The following is a 27,500-nucleotide window of genomic DNA, read 5'->3' on the forward strand; positions in this document are numbered from 1 at the left end:
TTTGTTAGAAATGAGTTCCACAATTGGGGTCCTCTGCTTAATATAATAACTAAATGGTTATTACCTTATATATGTGAATATTCATAGTTATCAAATTAATTTTTCATTTATTTTCATTTTTCGATTTATCATATGAAGCCTTATACAAGTTATTTATATATTTTGTTATTTGGTTTGTAAATAAGTTGAGTTTTTTTTAAAAGTTATGTTTCTTTTCGTAAATTTTTGTAATTATTGTTATAGTTTGTAAATAAACTTTATTGAAAATATGTATTTTGTTCATTTATATTAACAACTTATATTTTTATAATTATAAGTAAATTTTTTTTAAAAAGATGAATTCATTTGTTACATATTTACTCTTTAATAATTTGTAAAAAAATTTCATTGAAAAGATATATTTTTTTTCTTATATTTTTTACAAATAAATTTATATTTTGTTAATACCTGAATTTAAATCTTATTTTTAATTAAAGTTTACCAAATAAATTTCCTTAATTTTTTTGCAAACTTAAATATTTTTTTAAATATATAAAAGAAAAATATATATATATATAATAGAAATTTATAAGATAATCTTATATAGTATAAGCTAATTCAGACAGACATCCTTGATCTCATAACTGCACTCTTTTCAATGTTTTTCTGATCAAATTGACCAAGCCCACTCTCGTTATCCATCAGAAAATATTGTTGTTGTTGGTGACTTTAATGCTCATCAAACTGAATGGCTTGACTCTAGTGTCAGTAACTCTGAAGCCACTAAGACCCACAACTTTTGTCTTTCTTTATCTCCAAACCAAATAATCAACTTTCCTACTCACTTTCCAGAAAACCCAAATCATTTACCTTTCTTACACAACTTATATCTTGTTTCTGAACCTAGTCAGTGCTCCTATTCTCCACATTAATCCTTATGTGCTTCTGATCATGGTTTGATCTCTCAAAAACTATTACTTCATTTTTCTTCATCATCAGAAACCCCCTATCTCATACCTCTTAGAACTACATTAAAGCTGACTGGGATTTTTCCATGATTTTCCTTGGGTAGAAATTATTCGTCTTCCTGCTGACAAATGTGCTACTAACATAACTTCTTGGATTCAGGCTGGCATGGAATCTTCTATTCCCTCTCGAGTATTTCAAGTCAAATCTCACTCTTCTCCGTGGTTTTCCTCACATTGTGCTGCTGCAATTTCTGATGGAAACTATTATTTCAATATCTATCGCCAAAAAAATTCTCCAGATAATAGACGTCTTTTTACTATTGCTAGAAACCATTGTAAAAAGGTTTTGTCAAACGTTCTATGAATGTTTGACAAAACCTTTTTACAATGGTTTCTAGCATGTTCTATGAATGTTCAAGAACATTCTATAAACATTCTATGAACGTTCATAGAACATGCTCGAACATTCACAATGTTCATCAAATGTACTTAAAAGTTTTGTGTAAGCTGGGTTACTTTCTGATCATCAATATGGATTTCAATCTTCTCGTTCTACAGCTGATTTGTTGACAGTAATAACCGATAGGTTTTATTGCGCATTAGATAGAGGTGGAGAGATTAAGGCCATTGCTCTTAACATTTCTAAAGCTTTTGATAAAGTTTGGCATGGTGGTCTTCTCCATAAGCTTTCTTCTAAAGGTGTATCAGGTAACATCTTTAAGATTATTGAACCCTTCCTTTCCAATCGTAATAAGAAAGTTGTCCTCAATAAACAGCACTTTTTTTCATATCCTGTAACTTCAGGGGTTCCTCAAGGTTCAATCCTTGGCCTTATACTCTTTTTAATTTACATTAACGATCTTCCAGATATTCTCACATCTAAGGTAGCATTGTTTGCTGATGATACTACCATTTATTCTTGTCGTGATAAGAAGCCAACACTCTCTGATTGCTTGGAGGGGGATTTAAGCTTAAAAAAGACCTCACTTCTGCTTCAGCATGGGGCTCACAGTGGCTGGTGAACTATAAATCAGATAAAACTTAATTTTTTTCAGCAAATCCTTATCGTAATTACTAAGATCTTCCTTTGTTTATGAATTATAATGTACTCGATGAGTCAACTACCCTTCATCTTCTAGGATTAACTCTTACTTCCAGTCTTTCTTGGAAGTGGTATAACAAATCCATTACAATAATAACATCTGCTAAGGTTACATCTCTTTATTGTGCTTGATTTTTTCTCACTCTGGATTCTATTCTCTATCTCTATAAATCTCAAATCTGGCCTTGTATGGAATACTGTTGCCATATCTGGGGTGGATCTTCCGATGATGCCCTTTCTCTTTTAAACAAGGTGCAAAAATGCATTGCAATATTAGTTGGACCTGCTCTTGCAGCCAACCATTATCACAACGTCGCAATATTGCATCTTTTTCTCTTTTCTACAAAAACTATAATGGGCACTGCTCTAAAGAGCTAATGTCTCTTGTTCCATCTGCATAAATTCGTTCTCACATTACTCATCATTCAATCAAATTTCATCCTTTTTCTGTGATTGTTCCTAAGTGCTCCAAAAACTTTTATTCATTTAGTTTTTCTCCTTGAATTTCAGTTCTTTGGAATTTGCTTCCTTCATCTTGCTTTCCTGATACATATAATTTACAATTTTTATGTTGTCTTTTAATCGTTATCTTGCTCTATAAACTTCATCTTTTCTCATCCAGTAACTTCTTACTCTAATAGTGGTTGTTTACAGCTTTGTTGGAAGCAAAGATAGTGGTAAAAAAAAAAAAATTTCATAAAATAATCTTTTATAGTAAGAACTTATTCAGAAAGACATTTTATAAAATAATTTTTTATAGCATGAACTTTTTTAGACAGACATTTTATAAAATACTCTTTCATAGTATGAACTTATTGAGTCAAACATTTTATAAGATAATCTTTTATAGTATAAACTTATTCAGAGAGATATTTTATAAAATAATCTTTTATAGATTGAACTTATTCTGTAACATAATCTTACCTATAAGATAAACTTATTCAGAGAGATATTTTATAAAAAAAACTTTCATAGTTAGAATTTATTCAGACTTGAATTTCAACAAATATTGTTGTAATAATAGTTTTTTTATATTTTAAAAAAGTCAAAAAAATTTACAAAAATGAATTTGACTAATTTCATATACCGTAAATTTTTTTCCCTGAAACATTGAGAAAATTATAATGATAATTGATATTGTAAAAATAAAAAAAATAAAAATAAAAACTATTACTCAATATTTAATTTAAAATGAAAACATCTACTTTGACCAAACTTTCAATACCATCTCATAATTTCAGCCGCTATATAAGTACTAATTACGCATCGTAAACTTAACGTCACATATAATGAAAACTATTTTTAAATGTTGTTTTATTGTAAAATTATGATATAAATTCAGGTAATATCAGTAATAAACTAAGGATGGCATCGCCCCAGGCTTTTAAAAAAAAAGAGTCTTTTGGGGCACCAAAGAAAATAAGAAAGAGCACATAAAAAAAGGCCTTTTTAAATATAAGGAGTAGTATTTTAATTTAAACTGTAATTACTCAACTATTTTATTACTTTAGCCATTATCAAATTTGCTACCTGATTGGTTAATAAAATTAAAAATATATTTTTCAATTAAGTTAAAAAGGCTTTTTCAATTAACAAAAAAACACTACTTTGCTTTAAATGAGCTTTGTATGTTTATTGGCAATTCTTGCACGTATCGTTGACCATCGTAGAACAGCAAGATCCACACAACCAATTGTCACAGGGTTCGCAAAGTATCCATAAATGTCTTTAAGCTGTAATTTTATCTCCAAAAAAATATGTCACAAGCTTGATAATTTTTAGAACTCAAAGAACCATCTGTTAGTTTTGAAATTATTAAAAATTTGTTACTCAAATAAAATACCATGGTGTGTATCTATTATTAAAATGTCAAAATTCACTGGTAAATTTACAGGTAAAGTTACCAGTAAACTTTACATTCGCAACACTTATCACAATTTTACATTTCACAATATTACTGCTCATTGTCTCCTTCATTGTTTATCCATGAATGACTGTTTAAGTATTTCACTAATTTTTATTAAAAAAGTAGTTAATTTTCAAAAATTAATGATTTCTTTTTTATAAATATAAATAATTTGTGATTCTTAATAATACTAAGATTAAATACGATCATTTATTTCAATAGTTTCCTTATTTTAGATTTTAATAGTATGCACTTTTTCAAATTGATGTTTTGCTAAAGAATTATTTCAGCAGGTTGCATATAAACATTATTATTTTTTTATAGATCAATATTTATGAACTAATTACAATTATTATTTGATAAAAAAAAGTTTGTAAAATTTGAGTTTTGCATTTTTTTTTTTCTATATTTTTTCTTAAATGACTGAAGTTACATGGTGACCGAACATAGGCAATTTTACGGTATATGGAGTTATGCATTGTAATCCTTGAAGTCTGTTATAAAACAGCTGTTGATTTAACATATAGACATTTCATAGTAAATAAGTAATTAATTTTTTAATGAAAGTGTTCAAAACGTTATAAAATAGACTAAAAAAATATATATTATTTTAAATTAAAAGAAAAAAAATTATTATATTATAATTCATTCATTATCGCATAAGTATTTTACAAATGTTTAGTCATTGTAGCTATTGGTAACAACCTTAATTAATGCTTATAACATAATTAAGGTTGTTCATTGTAATGTTTTGTTAATTTTTAATAAATGTGTAAGAAATATATATTTTTGTTGCATATCAAATTAGGGGTGTGGGGGAGTCATTGTAAACGGTAGGGTTGGAAACTGGAAACACTGGGAGAAATTTTTTGTGCATTTGTCATCTATAAAAAAAAGATTGACATTATTAACATGTTAACATTACTAATAAGTTAAGTCTGCACATTTAATAAATTGAGAAAAGAAGTTTAAGTGTAAAGTTTTCTTTTTTAAAGTAATAACATTTTAAAAAACTACAAAATTATTTAGCAACTGATGCCTATAAACTAAATTTTAAGTTTATACATTAAGTTTCCTTTTTAAGTTTACATTTACTCCTTTTTTAAATAAAATGCAGACAACAATTTATAATAATTATAGATGTCAACATTTAACAGTAAACAGTTTTTCAGTAAATACAAGTGATAACAATCACACAGTTTTTTACTCATTTTGTTATTTTATTAAATTTCAAAATAAAAGTTTATATACATATCGTTTACTTACATACATAAATTATAGTTACAAAATAATTTAAAAAAATAATATACCTTGACTATTATCATTTAATTTACAGAGCAAGTCATCAACAGCATATGGTGTGTGTGTAGCAGATGTGGTAGCAGCTAAATTATTTTTAAAAACAAAATAAAGATATAAATGTTCTGGCATAACAAAATAATTTTTTAACATATATTTATATACATATATAAATGTATATATAAATATATATATATATATATATATATATATATATATATATATATATATATATATATATATATATATATATATATATATATATATATATATTTATATATATAACACAAAACACTGCATATACAAATAGTATTATTTTATCACTCACTATACTCATCTTTAAACAACTTTTTAATATCATTATTATCATCATTGAAATTAAAATGAAATGCTGGTGTAGTTGGTAAGAAATCAAGAATATATTTCTACAAAAAAAAAAAAAAATTAAAGACAGTAAATGCAGGGGCCAAAACAAATGTCAGGTATTGGCACCCTGTGTTGTCTGAGCTAGGTGATTGGTTAAAATAACCCCCTAAAATCAAGAAATGAAACAGGCCCTATGGCCACTAATGAGTTTTATAATTATAGCATTTTTTATGAATACGGAAAAAAAATATTATACTGACAAACAATAGACTTACATAAGATTCTTGATATGAAGACATATCACTTGAAGATTTTTCTAAATCTTTGATTGACTTTTGGATGTCAGGAATAATGTTAGAAGCAAGTCGAAGTCTGAAAAGAAAATGAGTATATCTCAGGTAAATGGTAGTGTTTTCATGACGCATCAGAAAATAAATACCTGGGTAATTAATACCTGAGTAACCTTAAATTTACCTGGGTATTACACGATAACTTAATCAATTACGTGCTCTCAGAATTATAGAATATATTCAATAGGCATAAATTTATTTATTTTAAATAAAAAAAAAGCTTTTAACAGAATACAATAAAAAAGTTTTTTAACTTTTATACTTAAACTACATTTCTCTATTAAGTTTTTGACACATTACAATCAAAGCATCAAGTGTATTGTGGCAAAATATATTTCTTATTTTTAAAGCAAATAATGTCAGGTTGAAAAAGCTTGCACTGATGTTGGTTTAATTGTTGAAATTGGTTGAAAAAGTTTATTTATTGTTCAAAACTTTAAATCTAATCTCATCAATAGGGTTATCTTCGTTCTCTGTCGCTAAAATAAATAAAGCGTATAATCTGCTGCAAGTTCAACCACAACTTCAAAATAAACTTGTAGCTGGTAGAGACATTTGAAAATATTTATTCTAAACTAATTTCTTTGTTCTAAAAAAAAGTTTTTTAATCATGCGCTAAGTGTGATTTCTTTTCTCTTGAACTCGGACTTCCATTTTTTTCAGGAAAGCAAAGCTTATTGATGTTCCTTGATCTCTTAGCTTCTAAGCTTCATACTCATCTTTAGTTAAATTATCAACAGTATCATCATTCATCTTATAAGGCTTACAAAGTATATTACAATTACAAAGATGGATTGTATGCAAAAGACATGCAATGTGAATGGGACCAGTCTTCTTTCCCACCATCAGTAATTGTTGCTACAATTTCATTATCCAAATCCAACTTAAACTTAGACAATCTTGACTTCACAAGTTGAATAGCTTTTTTATTTTTTATGCTTTCATAAAGACTTATTACTTCAAGTGATTGAAATCATTTATTTAAACCATGTAAGTTCAGATTCATGTAACTAGGGTTTTTGACTATAGTGAATTTGTCAAAACTAATAAAAAAACAACCTCATTTTATATCTTTCAAATTCTTCACTCAATTATGGTGAACACTAATTATGGCAGAACACTATTTGTCATTTGGTTAAAACTGATGCCATCAACTGCAACCAATTTGTTAATCACCTCACCAAAAGTTAATTAAAGACTTTAAAACCTTGCTTATGATAGGAAGAAGACTAAATGGGATGGTAGTTAGATGAGTAAGATTGCTCTCCAAAATTTTTGAAAATAGGAATAACCATAGATATATAAATTACTGGATACAGCATAGGCAGAAAAAATTGAAGCCAGAAAATTTTACAATGATTTGATACCTTAGTGTGAGGCAGAAAAAACAAATTTAGTTAAAAACAGCATATAAAATATTCACATTTTTACATTTTATATTTCAAGTTATATTTTGCATTTCATATTTTATAAAGTTATTTTAGAGGCTTTAAAAATTTATAAATATAAGGTAATTTTAGTTGAACTGAATAAACTTAGCAAAGATTCTATATAAAAAGATTTTTCAAATTCAAAAAGATCTTTTTAAAAACTCTACAATACAACCCTCGAAATTAGGAAAAATGAGGTTGGCATTAAATTGCCAACCTCAAACTGTTAGAAGTCGGCAAAAAAAAGGTCGACCATTTTTTGCTGACCTCAAACATTTTATGGTCGGCAGTTAGGTCGGCATTTAGAAATGCCGACCTTAATTCCGAAGGTTGACAAAGTTAGTAATAATTTTATTAAAATAGTATGCCACAAACTAACTCAGTATATAAATCGTATATGATTTTATATTGCAAGACTTATATGAAGTTTTAGAGGACTAACTTTAAGTATAAATGTATACAGCTATATATATAGTATATTCATATATAATATACATCTATGTTTGTGTACTAATACTTAAAGACTTGATATTATTATTGAAATGGTCAATTTATATAGTGTTTTTCGATGTACTAATAAATCTGCTAAAGGGTAGGAATATAGGTTATGAAAAAAACTACATATATTTATTTTGTTACCAATGGTTATTTTATATATTCGTTATGTTATCTTTATACTTGGGATTGTATTATATATCAAACAATTTTCTCAAATTTAATTCAATTTTCTGTGTAGATTTTGGAATAGAAGCACAGTATTTATATTCAATTTAATATCCTTTGAAATCAGGTAAAAGAGTGACAAAAATTTTCCTCAGCGAGTTATATTTGATCAGAAAAAGAACAAAAACATTTGAGATCTGATGCTATACAAACGATTTTTCTTTTCAGTTTCAAATCAATTTTTGGTATTTAAAACTAGCCATAATTTATATTCAGAAAGCAGAAACTAAAAGAATCTCAAAAAAAAAGAAAAAAATGAAAAAAAAATGTGCAATTTTAAAGAAAAACTATTTGACTTAAAAAGGCAAAAGTTGTGAGCTGGTGAACTTTGTAAGAGATAAGACTCAACAGAAGAAAAGTTACTTCGAACACCAAGAATAAAGAAAGGTGCAATTTTAACAGATAGAATCTGTTTACACAATAAGTCTTTACCGAGGAGGCTTTCTACAAGACAGTACCCAGATGCATTCAACGTCTGTCTAAGAATACTATTTTATCAAGACACTATCTCTTGCCTTAACCAAGAAGGGACAATTTTAAGATTTTTAGAAAAATTTAAGATTTCAAGAAAGAATTAAGAAGATTTTTAGAAAAATTTGTGTTTGTGTATATTAAGTTGTTTGAGAAATATTAAGCCTTCAAAAAAAAGGTCTTAACTTTCCATTTAGTAAAAATGTAATGAAAGCATTCGGTTTTTTATAAGATGTCAAGCAGTTTTAATTGTTGCTCAAGACTAAACTTTTTCAATTTACAAAAAGTTTAGATTCCAACAAAGCAGCATTACCATGTAATTTCAAATGTTAAAAAGTTATACTGATGGAAGTTGAAATACTGATTGTTCAGATTATGAACCAAATGTGTCAAAAATGCAAAAAGTATCTGCAGATGAGTTTAGTTGTTCTTCTGCTTTCAAAGTTACGCTTATTACTTCAGCAGTTTGAAGTGCATTTGACAGACTCAATGCACCAAACAGAACCAAATCAATGGCACTGTCAACCATTGCACACAGTTTAAGTGCAAATTAGGAACATTGCACTGTATCAACAGAATCCCTACGTTGAGTTAGAGTGACAAACCATCAACAGGTAGATAGATACAGTTATATACATAATACATAATTATAGTTATAACATATCCCTTTGTTAGAATGGCAGGTTATTGCCTGACTTGACAGGCAGAGGTAAAGTTGATCAACTTCCAATCATGCTGTCAGGTCTTGGAATAATTCAAAATGCATGACTTGATCATGTTATGTCTCTTTGTTTTGATACATTTTCACCCTTGCAAAAAAACAATGAATATGGAAAAGGTCTCAAACAAAGTATATGGAAAAGGTCTCAAAATATTGATTCGATTAAGCGAAGAACGGAGTATGAATGAACTATGCAGGTTAAAATTTGTTTAAATATACATTCTTATAAAAAAGATTTTTCGCGCAGTTTGTTAAATTAATTAATTAAGTTAAACTAATAGTTCATTAATTTTCCGAATCATTTCAAATTAGGGGCTGCCTATTATTTACGTCAACAAAATAGGGAGGAAGTGGGTCTGAACATTTTTGACAATTGTGACACTGGGGAGGGGGAGGTCGAGTAAAGTTGACATCAACAATGTTTTTTTGTTTTTTTTTTCAATTTTATGACTCAAAAAACGTAAAATTAGGTTAAGTTTTAATTCTAAACTCAATTGTAACGTAGCTATAATTTGAGAAAGATTTTTGCATATTTTTAGTTTTCTTAGAGACCAGTTCCGACAGAACAGGCATAATAGTTCAACAATACTAGTCTATCATAGCTGTAGAAGAAAGTTTGTGGATCAATCGTAAGTCGTAAAGATCAATCATTATCTGTTCCAAGAACGAAACTACAATCATCATTTGAAGAGGTATTTGATTGGAAATCAAAATGTTTTCTTTGTACTAAAAAGGTAGATCACAAACATTCCCTGATTTCTAAAGTTGAGACCATACCATTGATTAAAGAAATGATTGAACATTCCTTGAACCGAGTGGATGATTGGGGAAATGCTGTACATTTTCCTTTGATGTCTTGTTATGATCTTGTAGCGGAAGAAGCTATTTATCATATTTCGTGTATGAACAACTTCAGGCTTAAAACTAAAAGCGACAACCAACGTGGACGCCCATTAGATCTCATTATGTTTGAAAATTTTGAGAAACTCTGTTTCTGGCTAAAAGAAGAAACTGACTGCGAACTTTATACTCATTCAGATGTTATCCGTGTTACTCGACGAAATCTTTAAAACGAAAATTACTTGAACATTATCGTGATCATATTTTTTTTTGGAGAACTCTCTGGTCAATCTAACTTAGTTTGTTTCAGAGATATGGCTTCTTTTGTTATATCAAAAAATTCAAAAAAGAAAGATCACACTAAAAATGATATTATTTCTGCCGCTGCAGGTATAATTAAAAGCGAAATCAGAGAAATGAATGTTGATAAAACTGTATATCCGTCACTAGAGGATATGGGTGATATTGAATATGGACTCAAATGGGTTCCAAAGAGTTTACAGCTATTTCTAAGCCATTTAATTTCAGTTAAGCTTCAACAAATTAGTTTAGGACAATGCATTGCTCAAGCTTCGCGACCGAGATCTATGATAGCACCAATTCCATTTGGAATTGGAGTAGATACCGATAAATCTTTTGGAACAAAATGGCTTGTGGATCACCTTTACAAATTTGGATTTTCAATTTCCTCTGATGAAGTTAAGTTGTTCAAGTTATCTGCTGCATTTAGTAGAGTAAATGCTGCGCAAGAACAAGAGCCGAACTTCCTACTAATTCCTAGGGTCGCTGATAATGTAGATCACAACATTCGAACATTGACCGGAAAAGGAACGTTTCACGGAATGGGTTTATTATCAATATGTTCGTCTTCTAAATGCAATTATGAAAGCATAACACATTTGAAACACAAGTCTATTAAAAATTTATCTGATATGTCTTTAAAAATAACGCCTTATCACGGATCAAGCTATCAGGGTTTATTAAATGTAAGTTTTAAACCAATAAAAGATATTGTATCTGAAGTATTCTGTGCGCCCCAAATGAATCTTGATCTTATTTGGCATGTGGCATGGTTTTTTAGTTCAAGAAATAATCCTTGCCCAAACTGGTCAGGTTATATGATGCATACTACATCGCAATCAAAAACAGTTTATGAAAAAGCATCCATAAAATTTTACCTATTATTGACTTAAATTCTTCAGATGAAATGCTTATATTCTACACTATTGTTCATTATTGATGAAGCCAATAAATATAAAATAGTTACTCCCTGCATTACGTTTGATAAGCCATTATGGCAGAAAGCGTTTGGTGTTATAAAAGATCAGAACCTCAATATAGTATATCGACTCGGAGGGTTTCACACAATAATGAGCTTTCTCGGAAGCATTGGAAAACTAATGGCAGGGACTGGCCTGGAAGAAGTTTTTGAACAAGTTTACTCTGAAGATGCAGTAAAACATATGCTTAAAGGAAAAGCTGTTGCAAGAGCTTTAAGAGGTCACATGTTGGTCCAGGGTGCATTGATGAGTCATATTATAGATATTTTAGTTGACGAATCGAAACTAGATAAATCCGGACTTAAATGTACTTATAAAATCGCAATGCAAAATGGTATGAATGAGGAAGCGTTAGTCAGACTTGGTAATGCAGATGCTTTCAAAAATATTGAATGTGCCATATTAACTAGATGTTGACTATGCCAAGTGCTCCAGGTTATATTTGCAAGAAATGCAATACTTTTCAGAAACGAATCCATGGTTACATCAACAACTCTTAGATGGTCGTCACGCAGTGCGCCGATCTGAAAGGTATTAGGCTGGCCTATCTTCTGATCTTGTAATAGAGCAGACCCAGATGCGGTCTTTAAAATGCAATGGTGGTTTAACTAGAGGTGAGGATTTGATGAAAATATACGCAACCTATGGACAATGAGCATCTGTTATTCTGCAAGTGTTCATGAAGCAATGCATAAATTATCTGGATTTGACATCGGAGTTACGGAAAGCAATAAAGAAATGGGTATTAAAAGATTAGTATTTGATTATGAACATTGTGAACTGTTTTATGACTGGTTTTCTGTAAGAAATCCATTCAATACTGTCGATAGAAATCTATATTCATTATCTGCGGGTCTTGTGTCAGTCAATGGTGAAGGTCTTGTCAATTGTGACGAGGCTGAGAACATAGGTGTTCTCAGTCTACAAACATTTCTCAACGGCCTTAAGTTCAATGAAGCAAAGTTTAAAAAGAAGAATACATTTTTTTCTTTAGATTTTTGACCAATAGCGTAAAACTAGACAAACAAACTGATTGTTGTGTTGATCCAACACTCCTTTTTAATAGACTTACAGCAATTGCAGAAAGAAAGGATGACGTTAAACTATATTTTGATTATGAGCCTACTCATCTCCCACAATCATTATTTAAAAATAACCTAATGCTGAAAGCAAACAAATCATCTTTGCGCAAAGTGATTCTTCCTGACGACGAAATTAAAGCAAGTACAAATGTCAGTTTGTGCAAATATGTCCTTGATGGAGGTTCCTTACTCCACAGAGTTCTTTGGAACAAAGGTATGAGGTTTGTAGAAATTGTTGAGACCTACATTAGCTATATAAAAAAAAATTATGCCACCACTTATATTATATTTGATAGTTATGATAAGAAATCTTCAATTAAATCTAATGAACACATCAAAAGAAAATGCAAAGGTTCTTCCCAAAATCTTGTTATAAGAGAAAATAATCAGGTTCCGTACTCACAAGAGCGTTTTCTATCAAATTCACACAACAAGGCACAATTAATTTTACTTTTGTCAGATTACCTTAAACGAGATGGATATGAAGTATATATTTGCAAAGGGGATGCTGACACGAAAATTGTCTCTAAATCGTTGGAAGTTGCAAAGGAAATTTCACCATGCATTGTTGTTGCTGATGATACTGATATAGCAGTTATGCTAATGTATCATTGGAAAGATGAATTAAATGAGATTTTTTTTATCAAGAAAGAAAAAACTCTGGAGTATTAAAGATGCTTAATCTCGAGTAATGGATTTTAAAGAACATCTGTTATTTGTTCACACATGGTCAGGATGTGACTCGACATCTTCAATAATGGGAAAAGGAAAACCTAGTTTTTTAAAAATACTGCAAAAATCCAATAATATACAATCAGTATCTGAAATTATTTCGGATTACTGGACAACCAAAAAAGAAGTTGGAGAATCTGCAGTAAGGGCTTTCATTGAACTTTTTGGTGGAAATGCAGAATCTTTGTTAAGGAAAATGCGGTTGGTATTTGAAAGTTTAATTATAATTTTGTGGATTTAAGTCACTCATTTAGATTTAGAAAGTGTCATATTTTCATAGTATTTTTCTTAGGTATTTAAAATATAAACAAATGGTTTGTGAAGGAATTATTAAGCCAGAAAAGTTACCACCCACAGACCGTGCTGCTTATTTTTATGGTCTTAGAGTTCACCTTTTTTTTTTTTTTTTTTTTTTTTTTGATTATTCACCTCCCCAAGGCCCGAGGGGCCCACTACAGTCGAGGAGGCTACTCATTTTTTTTTTGTGTGTTTTTTATTTTTTATTTTTTTTTAGTTGTTATTCGTGGTGCAATCCTCTCTCAACTCTTTAACTCCGAAACACGAACCTTGCCGAGCAAGGCTGCTGCGCGAGGAAACTAAGTTGAGCGCGGTACTTCCAGGGACGTGGTGGGAGTCGAACTCCGAACCTCTCGCTTACAAAGCAAGCGCTCTTACCACTACACCACTACCGCAATTAACTACCTACAAGTTGTTGAATGGAAAATGCTAGATGAATCTTTCAACTTGGATCCTAAAGAATGGAAATGGAAGTTAGATAATGGTTGTCTTCTTCCAATACCAACAGACAAAGATGTGGCACCACCCAATATATTAAAAGTGATTCGCTGCGATTGTAAAACTTTGTCGAGAAATATGTGCAGAACTAATATGTGTTCTTGCAGGAAAAACGGATTAAAATGCATGTCTGCATGCGGTGGCTGTTATGGGCAAGACTGCAGTAATAAAATGGTAAATTTATTTTTTAAATATACACATAATCTTCTTTAAATATTTTTGTTTTTTTTGGAATACAAATATTTTGCATTTTTTGGATTTTAAAATTGAAGAAGATTCAAGTGATGAAATTGAAAACGAGAGAAATTTATTTGATGATTCGTTTTGAGAAAAGTAAGATATCGGACATCTAATTTTAAAGAAATTTGCATTCAAGTCTTAAAGTTATTTTAAAAGAATATATTATTTTTTAATTTTTTCCCATTTAAAATTGCACAGAGACAAAAGTTATATTATTATGTTTTGAAAACAAAAAATATAACATTTCAACGATTTTAAACTTTTCAAACATAAATAACTTAAAAAATAATTTTTTTCAAGTAATAGTTCTTATATAAATATTGATCAGCATAAAATTTTCGATCCAACGATATAAAGTTTATGATATTTTGGTGCTGTCAAAATTGCCCCTTTTTTGTACCCCAAATTGCTCCAAAAGGGATGTTCCCGTAGCACAATCAACAGGGCTTAAAAAATATTTGTTTTATTTGTTTTTTAAAGTGTTTATCATCAATTGCATGACTTTCCTATAAATTTTATAGGAAGCTAAACAAAAGAATGTTTTTTGTAGAGCGCGAGAACCAAATAAAATTATGATTTTTATGTTAAAATATAATAAGTATAATAAATACTCTCTTAAATATAATAAATGTTCAAAAAAGTCGTTGAAACCCTTATTATATATTCTGAATTATTTTATTTTTATGTAAACAATGTGAACTATCTTTCTAGTTTATCTAAGCCTTTATCACTATGACGTTTTTGTTCTTCTATCGAAAAGACATTTTACAAATTCCTAATTTCTAATTAATAAAGAAATTTTGGTAAACGACATCATTTGTTAGAAATATTTGCTGAGCTTTTAAATTTTTAGTTAATAAATATTTATAGATTTTACACTTAACAACTTTACACACAGCTTTTTATTAATTAAAGCAATAATTAATGTTTTATGGCAATAATTCAAGACAGATGGTGATTAAAATTGTCAATGTGTAACACTGTGCGTGTAAAAAAATATATTAAATATGATATTTCTCAATTTTCGTTGTATTCGGCAAGTATTTTACATTAAAACCTGTCTCTTAAATTACAAATCAAAAAACTACCGATATTGAAAATAAAGTTTTTCACTAAACGATTTAAATTTTAAAATTTATTCGATAATGCTACACTTTTTTGCAATCTTGACCAATAATTGCTCAATTTTAAAAATAAAATAAAATAAGTAATAGATGCTTTACAGAATAAATTTCATTAAATATATTCTCAAATGATTAAATAAGAATTTCAAGAATACTTGTACCCAATGAAAAATTTAGCAAATAAACACTGTTAATTAAACTTTAGTGAGGTTAACTCTTTCGCTATCAGCCATTTTAAACAAAAATCTTTTCATACATTTTTTTAATAAAATTTGAATTGCATAACATTGACAACTAATTTATATTCGAATAGTAAATCTTTTTAAAAGCATAACAAACTATATATTAACAGAAAGCTAAACAAATGAACTTTTTAATTAAATAAGTTTTTAACACGCATAATTGAACAATGAGAAATGCAAAGTGCATTGTTTTATAAATAGTAATTAAAACATTAAGTTCAAAACAAAACTAATTTAATGTATAAAAAGAATGTTTTTCTTCAAAAGACGCTTTTAATTACTTAGTTAAATACTTATTTTTGTACATAGTTGTTGTTATATGTATTTATCTTGCTGGGATACAGGGGCTTTATACATACACATTTTGTAAAATATATAGACAAATGTTTAAGAATAGTGCTGTCGATATCTGGACTCACGTTTTTCATTGGATCAAACTGAAATCAACATTGCACGGACCACAATTCGATGTCACTTAGAAGCGCCATGTGCACAGACAAAAGCAGTGAAAAAAATAGAACCAATTTCTATTCAAGTTTAAGCTCAAGCTAACCAACCTCTTGCTGGGAAGTCTTCCTTGCTTAACAAAGTTCTGTCAAATGCTAAAATTCTGAAAGAAAAAAACCATGTTATTAAAGAAGAAAATGCTGATAAATTAACCAAAGAATTTGAGCAGTTTGCAGTGTTTTCACTTGTTTCAACAGTCTCACCACTGGACTTTTGGAAAGCGCATGAAGAAAAGATGCTTTTGCAAGGAAAGACTGCTAGAGATTAATTCAATCATCCAATTGTGCTAGCGAACCAGTTAACTCAGTTGGTGGTCATGTTCTTTGCAATAAAACATTGTCACTCACTTTTGCCAACAGTAAAAAATTAATCTGGGCAAGACCAAACAAGGACTTAGCGTTTTCTTAGTTTTTTGTTGGTATCGGCCTGAATGGCCTACCAATTGACAATGTTGAAATTTAAATAAATACATGCTTTGTGGAAGAATCTGTTTATAAATTAAGATTCGGATTCGAGATTCGAAATTCGTCATTTCATAAGTTTCAATTCGATTCGAAATCAAAATTTCGGATTCACAGGGCCCTACTTAGGACACTGGTGTCCCTCTGGTTGATAAGTGTTGATTTGATATACATACATACATAAATGTATACATAAATACATACACACACAGATATACATATATATATATATATATATATATATATATATATACATATATATATATATATATATATATATATATATATATATATATATATATATATATATACATATATATATATATATATATATATGTATATATATATATATATATATAGATATATACATATATATATATATATATATACACACAGATATATATACATATATATATATATATATATATATATATATATATACATATATATATATATATATATATATATATATATATATATATATATATATATATATATATATATATATATATATATATATATATATACATATGTATATATATAGAAAGACTAAAAAATATGGATAAACCTGGTTCATCAAAGACTATAAAACACAAGTCAAACAAAAAGGTGTCATACTGTATTGATAAGATGAGCAGTGGTGAAATTTACGCATTGTTGGATTTAGTTGACAGTGATAATGAAGAATATTTTGATAATATAATGAATGACACCGACATTGAGTTTGTAATGGAGGTAGTTAAAAATAACGAATAACAAATCAAGAAACTATTGAAGTTGGTCTCGAAGCAGTAGTGCATGAACATTTAGATGAAAGTGATAATAGTGATCAAATTGAAGAGAAAGTGGTTTGGAATTGGAAAAAAAGAATGGCTCCTATTGTGAAGAACAAGTGTGATTTTCAAGGACACATAAAAATAGATATTGACGAAACAGCTACTCTATTGTCTATTTTTGAAAAGGTTGCAGGTTTGGATGGGCTTCTTGATTTATTGATTACAGAATCGAATATTTATGCACAACAATCAGGTCAACAATTTACTATTGATCGAGAAGAAATGGCTGCATTAACTAGAAAAAATCGAGAAGAAATGGAAAATCGAAAAGAAAACTTGGTAATGTCTACTAATGTTCTCAGCAATTTGGAGTCATATTGGTCTGTGGATTCAATTATTGGTAATACAAGAATTTGAAATGTTACAACAAGAGAAAGATTTAAATCAATTCTTCAAAACTTGCATTTCAAAAATAATATTCAAAATGATAAAAATGATACAGACAGGGCAAAGAAAGTTGCCCCGCTATTTTAACAATTACTTTTTGACTGCACGTGAAGATACTGACAGACAAAGTATTGATGAACACATGGTAAAATTCAAAGGACGAAGCTTGATGAAGCAGTGCTTAAAGAACAAACCCATCAAGTGGGGATTCAAATTTTGGTTTCAGTGCTATTCAGACACTGGTTATTTGTATGAGTTTGATATTTATTGAGGGAAAAAAGAGCCTGTTCATTTTGGATTAGGTGAAAGTGTCATTTTAAACTTGACTTCTAGATTGAATGGGTCAAATATTACTATTTTTGCTGACAACTTTTTTACTACACCAACATTGGTCAAAACTTCTGGATCGAGGGCTTTATTTTGTGGGTACTGTTAGAGGCAAAAGAAAGTTCATGCCTAAGTTTACTGTAAGTATTATTGTTACCAATTTATTTATATGCATATAATTTTAGTTTATATTCGTCCGGAATAATTTACATTTGGTGTTGGTTTGCATTATTTTGCAGGCAAACAAAGAAAAGAAGAGAAGTGAAAGCCAATGTTTATAGTGATTTCGCCGGTTATCCGGTTTTTCGGTTAACCGGATTTTCTTCGAATATCAAATATCTATTTTCGAATAATAAAAACCGACTTCAAATTTTTATAGAAAGTAACAACTTACTTATGACGCATATTGTTTGACATATCTTAATTGATAAAAGATTATAAACTTTTTTTATTAATTTAAATGTTAATTTAATCAGTTTTGTTTGATAATATATTCTTATAACAATTTACAATAGAAATCTCAAAGTATTACTTATTACTTATGCAACTTTAACAATTCATTTTTAAGAAAGATTTTTCGGAATATTCTGGAACTTTTTTTGCTTACTCAGCGTGTTTTTTGAACCAATAGAATTCGTTTATTTGTAGATTTGGCGGTATTTTAGTGTTATCAAATGTTCTTTAAATTATTTTTCTGGACCAAGATGTTTTGAGAACATTCAAGTTTATCCATGCTTCAATCTATGTCCGCATAACAATAAGTTTTTTAAATACACGCAATTTAACTTTATAACATCTTTCTTTTCCTGATCAAATGTTTTTATATGAGAGAATGCTTTTAAAAATCCGCTGATATTAAAATATTTTGATATAAAAAAAATTTGCAGGGCTTATAATTTGTAATTATATTAAGTTAAACGTTAGAATGTTCCGTGACGTCAAGTGGCTTTGTAATTATAGTGCATATATATTTGATAGTGGTTGTTAATATGTTTGTACGACTTTATGTGTAATTTTTTTGTAATGTCTTTTTCCATGTTTTTACTCTCGAGTTCCTAATAAACGTCACCTCCCCCCCCCCCCCCCCCCCCCGTTTATTAATTTTTGATTATTTTTCCCACCCACCCCAAGCTTATTAAGACCCCCCCGTTTATTAATTTTTACTTGTTATCAAAGTTAAATTTATATCCTTAGATTTAAAAATAAAAATCTATGAAAATCGGCCTAAAAATTAAAAAATAATTATATCAGTTACAAATAAAAACAAAAAGTTCAGCGAAAACAAGCTTTAAATCGTTGAACTTTTATTTCTCACCAAAGTAAAAGCAAATTAAATTATATTGAAATTATGATAAAACGGCTGATAGAAAATGTGCATTTGACAGCAAGCCGCGCTAGAATTAAAAAGTTTTATTCGTGTTTTGTAAAAAACTTTTTAATTTGAATTTATAAATTAAAATTTTTTATAAAAAATCCCCCCTCCTTTTATTAACCCCCTCCGTAACCGAATAGTCGGTTAACCGCAAAATGATGGGAACTGTTATCCGGTTTTTGAAACGGTTAACCGGCGAAATCACTAAATGTTTATTTGCCAACAATGTTGTTGCATGCAAATGGATGGACAACAGGTAAGCCTACACTTTTTTTGTGTATATAAAAAATATACAAGATAAAAAAATTTTTTAGCCTACAGGAAGGAAACCTAAGATAGCTCAGAATTGTAAACAGGATATATGCTAATTTGTGATTATATTGCTAGATTTTGTTTTTTAAATCTGTTACTTTAGTTGCATCAAATGTCATTGACAACATTGGCTTTGTTCTTGTTAAATAAAGGAAAAAGGGCTCTCAATTAGTTGCACATGTTAAATATAAATATACTTGTTATTGTACAAAATTTTTATTTAAACAGGTTACCAAATCAATACATATGGCAGGTGCACATCTGATCAGCCACTTACCAATATTTCAAGACACACAAAGACGCTGTGTCCAATGCGCTGAAGACAAGACTGAACAAAGAACATTTGTTGTATGCTCAAGTTGTGATTCCCCATTGCGCTTGTTGAAATAAAGAAATTGTTTCTTAAAATATCACCAGTAATTTTATAAATAAGCTCCATCAGACTGAGTCTAGATATCAGATAGAGTCTATCAGACTGTACCTGTAACTATATATAAACCAAAAAATACAGTTTATTTTATTTGCTCATACTTTTTTTTAAATGCTGCAAATTTTGTATGTGGGTCAAATCATTATATTTCAATCAATGGCCTGTGGCTCACGATCTCTGATTTTCCTGATTTTTACATATTGTTATGTGCATCATGTAGATAGATTAAATTTAAAATTTCAGACTTCCAAGTACAACGGTTCGGAAATTATAGCCTTACAAACATGACACAGTGGCCCCCCTCGATTTACAAATGGTCAAAACAGACTACTTTAGAGCTGTATAACTTTTTACTCACTTTCAACAAGTGTCTCATTTTTTCTAGAACTATTTTCTGGATAGTTCTCTCTTTAAAAAAGTGGTTTTAATTAACTTGTGTTAAATTAGAAAAAAATTATGACCTCCTCAACTTTGGATAAAATCATAAAATTGCTAAAATATGCCAAAATGAAACTAACTGTAGCATTATTTTGTTCATCCACAAGTCTTTACAGATAGCTTTTCTGATTAGCTACTACTGTCTGCAATACACGGGCAAAATATAGGCAGCTTGTTGCAGTTTAGAACTTAAATATATCTAAAAGCAAAATCTCCACTCGCCTAAAAAGTCCAATTTTCAGCCATTTTGAGATGCTTGTAAATTTTTCTAACACTTTGTTTTGATCTAAGATTAACAGCATATAAGACCATTAGACCTAACTATCTGAAAATGCAAACATTGTAAACTTCAAATCCACACCAAAAATGCCAGCATTTTTAAATTACTCTATTTTTCAATCATCAATGGTTGTATGTGTTACTAGAAACCAGTGCCTCTCTAATCTGCCAACTGGCATATGTAAAGGGTGCAACTAATTATAAGTCATTTCTTAATAAAAGGAAAGATATGGTTGGTTGTCCTTTCCCTGATCTGTTCTTTATAGTAGATAGGGGCACAAATAAAGGGGGCAGTAACTTTTTAGAGACCTTCATTATGGTTCAAATAAAGGTCTCTAAATTAATTTAGATATTTAGGTACTTAATACCTAAATATCTAAATTTATTTCAAAATGAAACCATTATTTCTTTAAATTCTATTTTATTATAGGTAATCAGTGGTGTTTATGTGGTTTAGACCCCCCCCACTCACTAAGGTGAGGGGGAGGGGTGGCACCAATCAAAGGGAGAAGAAGAGCAACTAACTTACAAAGATATAAGCTTCATTTTCTAGCATTAAACATACATAATTCATTTTCTAATGAATATACAGTTAAAGCCATTAGATCTTTATTGCATTTTTTGATGCTTTTACCATAAGATTCAAATTTTCATAGTAACTATCAAAAATGTGTGCGAGATTTTCCAGCAAATATACAATGTAATGCACTTTAAAAGGAATTGACAAAAGTTAATTAAATTACTAAAAGTTAGTTAAATTTGATTGGTGCCACCCCAAACCCCCTCCCCTCCTCCCCCTCACCTTAAAAAAAAGTTATACAGCTTTTAAAAAAGTTATACAAAGTAGTCTGTTTTGACCATTTGTAAATCGAGGGGGGCCACTGTGTCATGTTTGTAGGCTATAATTTCCAAACCATTGTACTTGGAAGTCTGAAATTTCAAATTTATCCTATCTACATGATGCACATAATAATATGTAAAAATCAGGAAAATCAGAGATGGTGCCCCACAAAGTTTTCTTTAAATTGGTTGAAATATATGATTTGACCCATGATTTGACTCATGTGTAATATACACAATGGTTATAATAACCTAACTATTTAGTTTTTTAATTTACTAATTTGTAATTTTTTAAATCTTTATTTTTATACTTATCGACCACAGGGGACACCGGTGTCACATGCCAGAAAGCAGAGTCAAAATTTTATTTAATCATAAAATTATTAAATCTTATATTTTAAAAATATTTGTAACAAAAAAAACACGCTCAGTTCCTTGTGGGCTTTGAAGGGTTAATGAGTACTTCGCAAAAATTAAAAATAAAACTACAGAATTTCTACAATAATTTATGATGAAAAAAGAAACTTTTATATAATAATAAGTAATTAAACAAATTCTTTAGTAATCTATAATAATAAAAAAATTCTATAATTTGACCAAAAAAAAAATAATTTTTATTTACTAAAACTTTTTGGAATTTGCGCTTGAATAAATTATAAAGTCTGTAGATTATGGCATATGTTTTAAAGACTTTTAGAGATTGACTTAAATGGAGACAGCAAGTTTTTTCACCAAACATTTTTTTTTATCATTACCTTTAATATGAACACAATTTGTCTTGGCACTTTGGGATCCCTTTAATGTTTACTACTAAAAGTTTCATGCATTAGAAATCATCAGGTAAAAAATACATTATACAAAAAAAATGTGCAGAAACAATTACTTTGCTTGACAACCACAAACTTTGGGTTTGTGGTTGTCAAGCAAAAACTAGTTTTCATGAGGATATTTTGATATTATTTCAGATTTTTTGTTTAGCAATTATGGGGTACCTAGTTTTTTGTGGGTGTTATTTTGAGGTTTTTGGAATGTATTTGGAAAGAGTGGTTGAATTCTTCAGTCTTTTATTTCTGAAAGATTGCTTTTGGTTAGCCCAATCTTTCTTAGAATCACCTTTTTGAACCATATTATATTTCTTTTTCTTTTGAGTTTGTGCTTTTTTTTACGGTTTGCATGTTGGTCTTCTCCAACAAATTATTAGTTAATTAAATTATTAGTTGAGTTGCATTAATTAAACTATTGGTTGAGTTGTGTTAATTAAATGATTAGTTGTGTAGGGTTAAGCAAATAATGTAATGTAAAATATTAAGAAAATAACATTTAAGTGAAAAAAATTATTAAACTATATAATTAAACCTTATAGATTCAAGATGGCTCAAGTAATTTGAATGTTTGCTTACTTCATTACAAACATGTGATTCTTCATGAATTGCATAATACAAGGGATCTGTAAAAATCGTTAAAAAGTTTCAAAATGATTGTTTCTTAAATATTTAATACTAATAGTAGCAATCAATTTATTATGTATACATCATAAATATGGTTTTATTAATTGTCTGTAACACAACAACATTTTTTTAAATATAACTTAAATTTATTAGAACTATATTTGAAACAATACTTTGATTTAATGTTGCTTTAACTCTTTGAAGTAATAAATTCCACAACTCTATTAAACTAAAAAAAAAAAACGAAATTTAAATTCTCACAATTTAAAAACAAAACTAAGTAAAAACTGTTATACTAACATTTACCTTAGTATATTTAATTGTCCTTCCTTATAAACATTTTGAAAACGTTTTCCCTTTGAAATTAAAAATAAAATTAAATTAAAAAAATAATAAAAATAAATATTAATTGATAATATACTATTTAGGTTTCTCATAACCTAAAATTATTCTGTATTCAGTGAAAAAAGATTACTATGAATCTATACTGTAAAAATGTCTTCATTTTTTTTTTTTTTTTTTTTTTTTTTTTTGTGAATCATCTTATTACACTGATTTCTCACGGATATCAAAATATTATCGATTCCTCATGAAAATCAAATTCAAGATATATCAAAAACATATCTATTTGATAATTTTGAGTAGTAAACTTTAATACCACTTGTATTTACTTGTAAGAAGTTTTAAAATTAAGGCAGGTAATAATATCTAGTTAAAAAACTACTTTTTAAAGTGTAATACTTCCTAAAGTTGATATTTTCTGTCTAGCATATCATTTTCATACTCAAAACCTCATTATCATTCTTGCTTTGAAATCCAAGTAAGCATTTTACTGATCTGAACTTAATAATCTGATTTAATAATCAAAAACAAATATGTATGTTAAATGACTAACAGACCAGTTAAAAATTTATATGCATGACATATATATTCCACGACTAAATATTCACAAGGCTTTTTCAAAATGTCCTTCTCTTTTTTTCTTGTTATATTTCTTATCAAAATATATAAATCTTTGCTACCTGCATTAATCTGTTGTTTCAATTTATATATAATCTAATTATATAATCAGATTACTTTTTCTGTTTATTTATAATCCAAAAATAATACTTTAATTTACTATTTTTCAAGAGAGAGAGAGAGAGAGAGAGAGAGAGAGAGAGAGAGAGAGAGAGAGAGAGAGAGAGAGAGAGAGAGCAACGTAATAGCAATAAATGTAAAAATATTTTTATAAAAACAATATTTTTCAATCTTGAAATGTTTCATAGTTAACATACTACATTTTCAAAAGATATATATATATATATATATATATATATATATATATATATATATATATATATATATATATATATATATATATATATATATATATATATATATATATATAAATATATATATATATATATATATATATATATATATATATATATATATATATATATATATATATATATATATATATATATATATATATAAAGTCCTGTTGCAATGTCTACGAGACAGAAAAAAAACAACTTTTTTTTAAAAAAAATAACAAGGTAAGAGAAAGTGCAGGTCTTGTGACAGATAAAAAAAAATTTGAAAAGAATTTCAACAAAGCAACGCTATCCTGTTATACAACATGTTATAAAACTTGAGAAATAAGGAAAGCTGAAAAAGTTTTGAATTACACAAAAAAGAACAGAGAATTTTGGACAGAAAAAAAGCAAACGACAAAAGAGAAACAAAAAAATTAAAAGAAAGAAAAGTAACATGTTCAACAGTCACAGACTTATTTTTGACAAAATCAGACTCCTCTCATGGTACTAATAATGAAGATGACTTTACTCCATACTCAGCAAACAAAACAGAACTGAAACTGAAAAAGAGTGAAGAAACAGAAAAAAAGCAAGCGATTACTCCAGCATTTTGTTCAGCTCTTGATCATTTGAAAATTCCCAATCATTCTGGTTCCTTGGTTTCGTCTAGAATTTTTTAACAGTTAGGTGCTAATGAATTGATTTTTATTGATTCTGAATCACAGGTTTTAACTGATATAGATCTCAAAGTATATGGTTTGCTTGTACTATTAGCAGTTGAATTTGCTGTAAATATGCTGCAAGGAACAAAACAATCTAGTGATGATTACAAAAATTTTCGCAGCTGTCAATAACTTTTTAGGGAAAAACTCCTCCAGATCAAATTGGTATAACTTTTTTTTAGTCCTAGTGTATCCAAGCAATCAAACCAAACACTGAAGTGTAATGCACCAAGCACTATGGATGGCAAAAACACTGTACTCTATTAAAATCTACTTGTTTTGTTGTCAATTTCATATAACAAAAAAAGAGAAGAATCTTCTGTGGTTATCGATTTTTTTTAATTTTTTTTTACATTGTACATTGGTTTTGAGCTCCCATCACTACATCAGCTCACAATGACCTGACACTGATTAAGAAATTGAATAATTTCAAAATATTTGACAAAGAATTGGCTGAATCTGCCATTAAAGCAATATCAGGATATTTACAGTATTTAACTGAAGACCATGTGAGTCTCTCTTTTTTTAGCAATGATGTTAATAATCAAACTAAAGAAAAATATTGATTTCACAACAGCCAGTCAAAAAAACACAGGTAAAAAGGCTTAAAGACAAAGGATAAATAGATAAAATTGTAAGCATGAACTTAGATGAATTTATAATATATAAATTAATCTAAGTTCATGCTTACAATAATAAATATATATATATATATATATATATATATATATATATATATATATATATATATATATATATATCGTGAACGCCGTAATAGCATAAAATAAGTAACTCGATAACTGCTTGAGTCAATAACTGCTCCTTTACAGCACCATTTTTTTGTAAACAATATGTGGATGACATAATTGCTATTTTTAATTCTGAATATGAAGCTCAAAAATTTTACAAACACCTCAATAAACAATATAAAAATCTGAAATTTACTATGCAAAAAGAACAAGATAACCAAATTGCTTTTTTAGATGTACTCATTAAAAAATACAATTTGTTTTCGACTTCAGTTTATCACAAAAAAACGTATACAGGACTTTTACAACATTTTTTTAGTTTTATTCCCTCTTGCTACAAATTTGAACTTGTTCGTTGTTTGATTGATCATACATTTGGGGTTAATAATTCTTGGGTTGGTTTTGATAGGGATGTTGGGAGTCTATCATTAGTTTTACAAAGTAATGGGTTTCCACAGGGAATTATTGACTATGAAATTGAATCTTGTGCTAATGAGAAAATGAACCCATCTGTTTCTAACATTGTTGGTAGCTTGGATATAAGATATTTTAAGCTTCCATACATTGGAATGTACTCTAATTACACTAAAAGGAGGATTTCAAAGGTTGTTCATAAATATTGCAAGGATGTTCTGGTAAAATTAATTTTCACTACTAATGAAATACAGGATTGTTTTTGCTTAAAAGAGTCACTTCCTAGGCTGCTTGAATCTCATGTTGTCTATAAATTTTCTTGTGCTGGCTGTAATGCCAGGTATATAAACCTCCAGACATTTGGCAACTAGAATAAATGAGCACCTTAAAAGTGATAAACAATCTCACATATTTAAACACTTGAATTCATCTCTTAATGCAAAAATTTGCATTAAGAGATAAATTTAAGTAAAATTTAAGTAAAAATGCCCCAACCAAACACAAATTTAAGATAAAAGAAGCTCTCCAAATTAAATGGGAAAGTCCCTCACTTAATAAACAAACTTCACATTATGCTATAAACATATCTATTTAATTTTATTGTCAGTTTATTTTCATTTTTTTTTTTTTTTGACAGTTGGTTATTTTGATTGGTTATTTACCGAGTTATTTTGTAATAAATATATTGGTTTATTATGTATAATTTTTTGTCCATTAATATTTCTCTGTAAAGACTTCTATTTTTAAATATTAATTTCAGAGTTTTTTATTATTGTAAAATAATCTTTTGAAAATGTAAATAAATTTTACAAAACATGTCAAGAATAAAAAACATCGTGTTATTTTTAAAAATAATATATATATATATATATATATATATATATATATATATACATACATATATATAGGCCTTGGCCAGAAGCAAGTGTTTAAGCTCTCGCTTTCCCCTAAAACGGTATACAATAGCAATTTATGGCTCTCGCAAAAGTATAATTTATTCTCTCAAAAGTATAACTATCATTGTAAC

General features: G+C 28.4%; 1 protein-coding gene across 4 annotated transcripts in view; it reads right to left on the reverse strand.

The window, feature by feature from the left end:
- LOC136090262 (HAUS augmin-like complex subunit 6) overlaps positions 1 to 27,500 on the reverse strand; it is a 126,031-nt gene that overhangs the window by 25,331 nt on the left and 73,200 nt on the right. For all 4 annotated transcript variants that reach the window (XM_065816516.1, XM_065816517.1, XM_065816514.1 and 1 more), the window contains exons 12-17: positions 23,594 to 23,643; positions 23,461 to 23,516; positions 23,196 to 23,286; positions 5,896 to 5,992; positions 5,583 to 5,679; positions 5,266 to 5,340 (exon numbers count right to left, since the gene is read on the reverse strand). In XM_065816516.1, the coding sequence (XP_065672588.1) occupies positions 5,266 to 5,340; positions 5,583 to 5,679; positions 5,896 to 5,992; positions 23,196 to 23,286; positions 23,461 to 23,516; positions 23,594 to 23,643 (466 nt within the window). The remainder of the gene's footprint in view (positions 1 to 5,265; positions 5,341 to 5,582; positions 5,680 to 5,895; positions 5,993 to 23,195; positions 23,287 to 23,460; positions 23,517 to 23,593; positions 23,644 to 27,500) is intronic.

Source organism: Hydra vulgaris, chromosome 13 (assembly GCF_038396675.1).
Source record: "Hydra vulgaris chromosome 13, alternate assembly HydraT2T_AEP".
NCBI classification, from domain to species: domain Eukaryota; kingdom Metazoa; phylum Cnidaria; class Hydrozoa; order Anthoathecata; family Hydridae; genus Hydra; species Hydra vulgaris.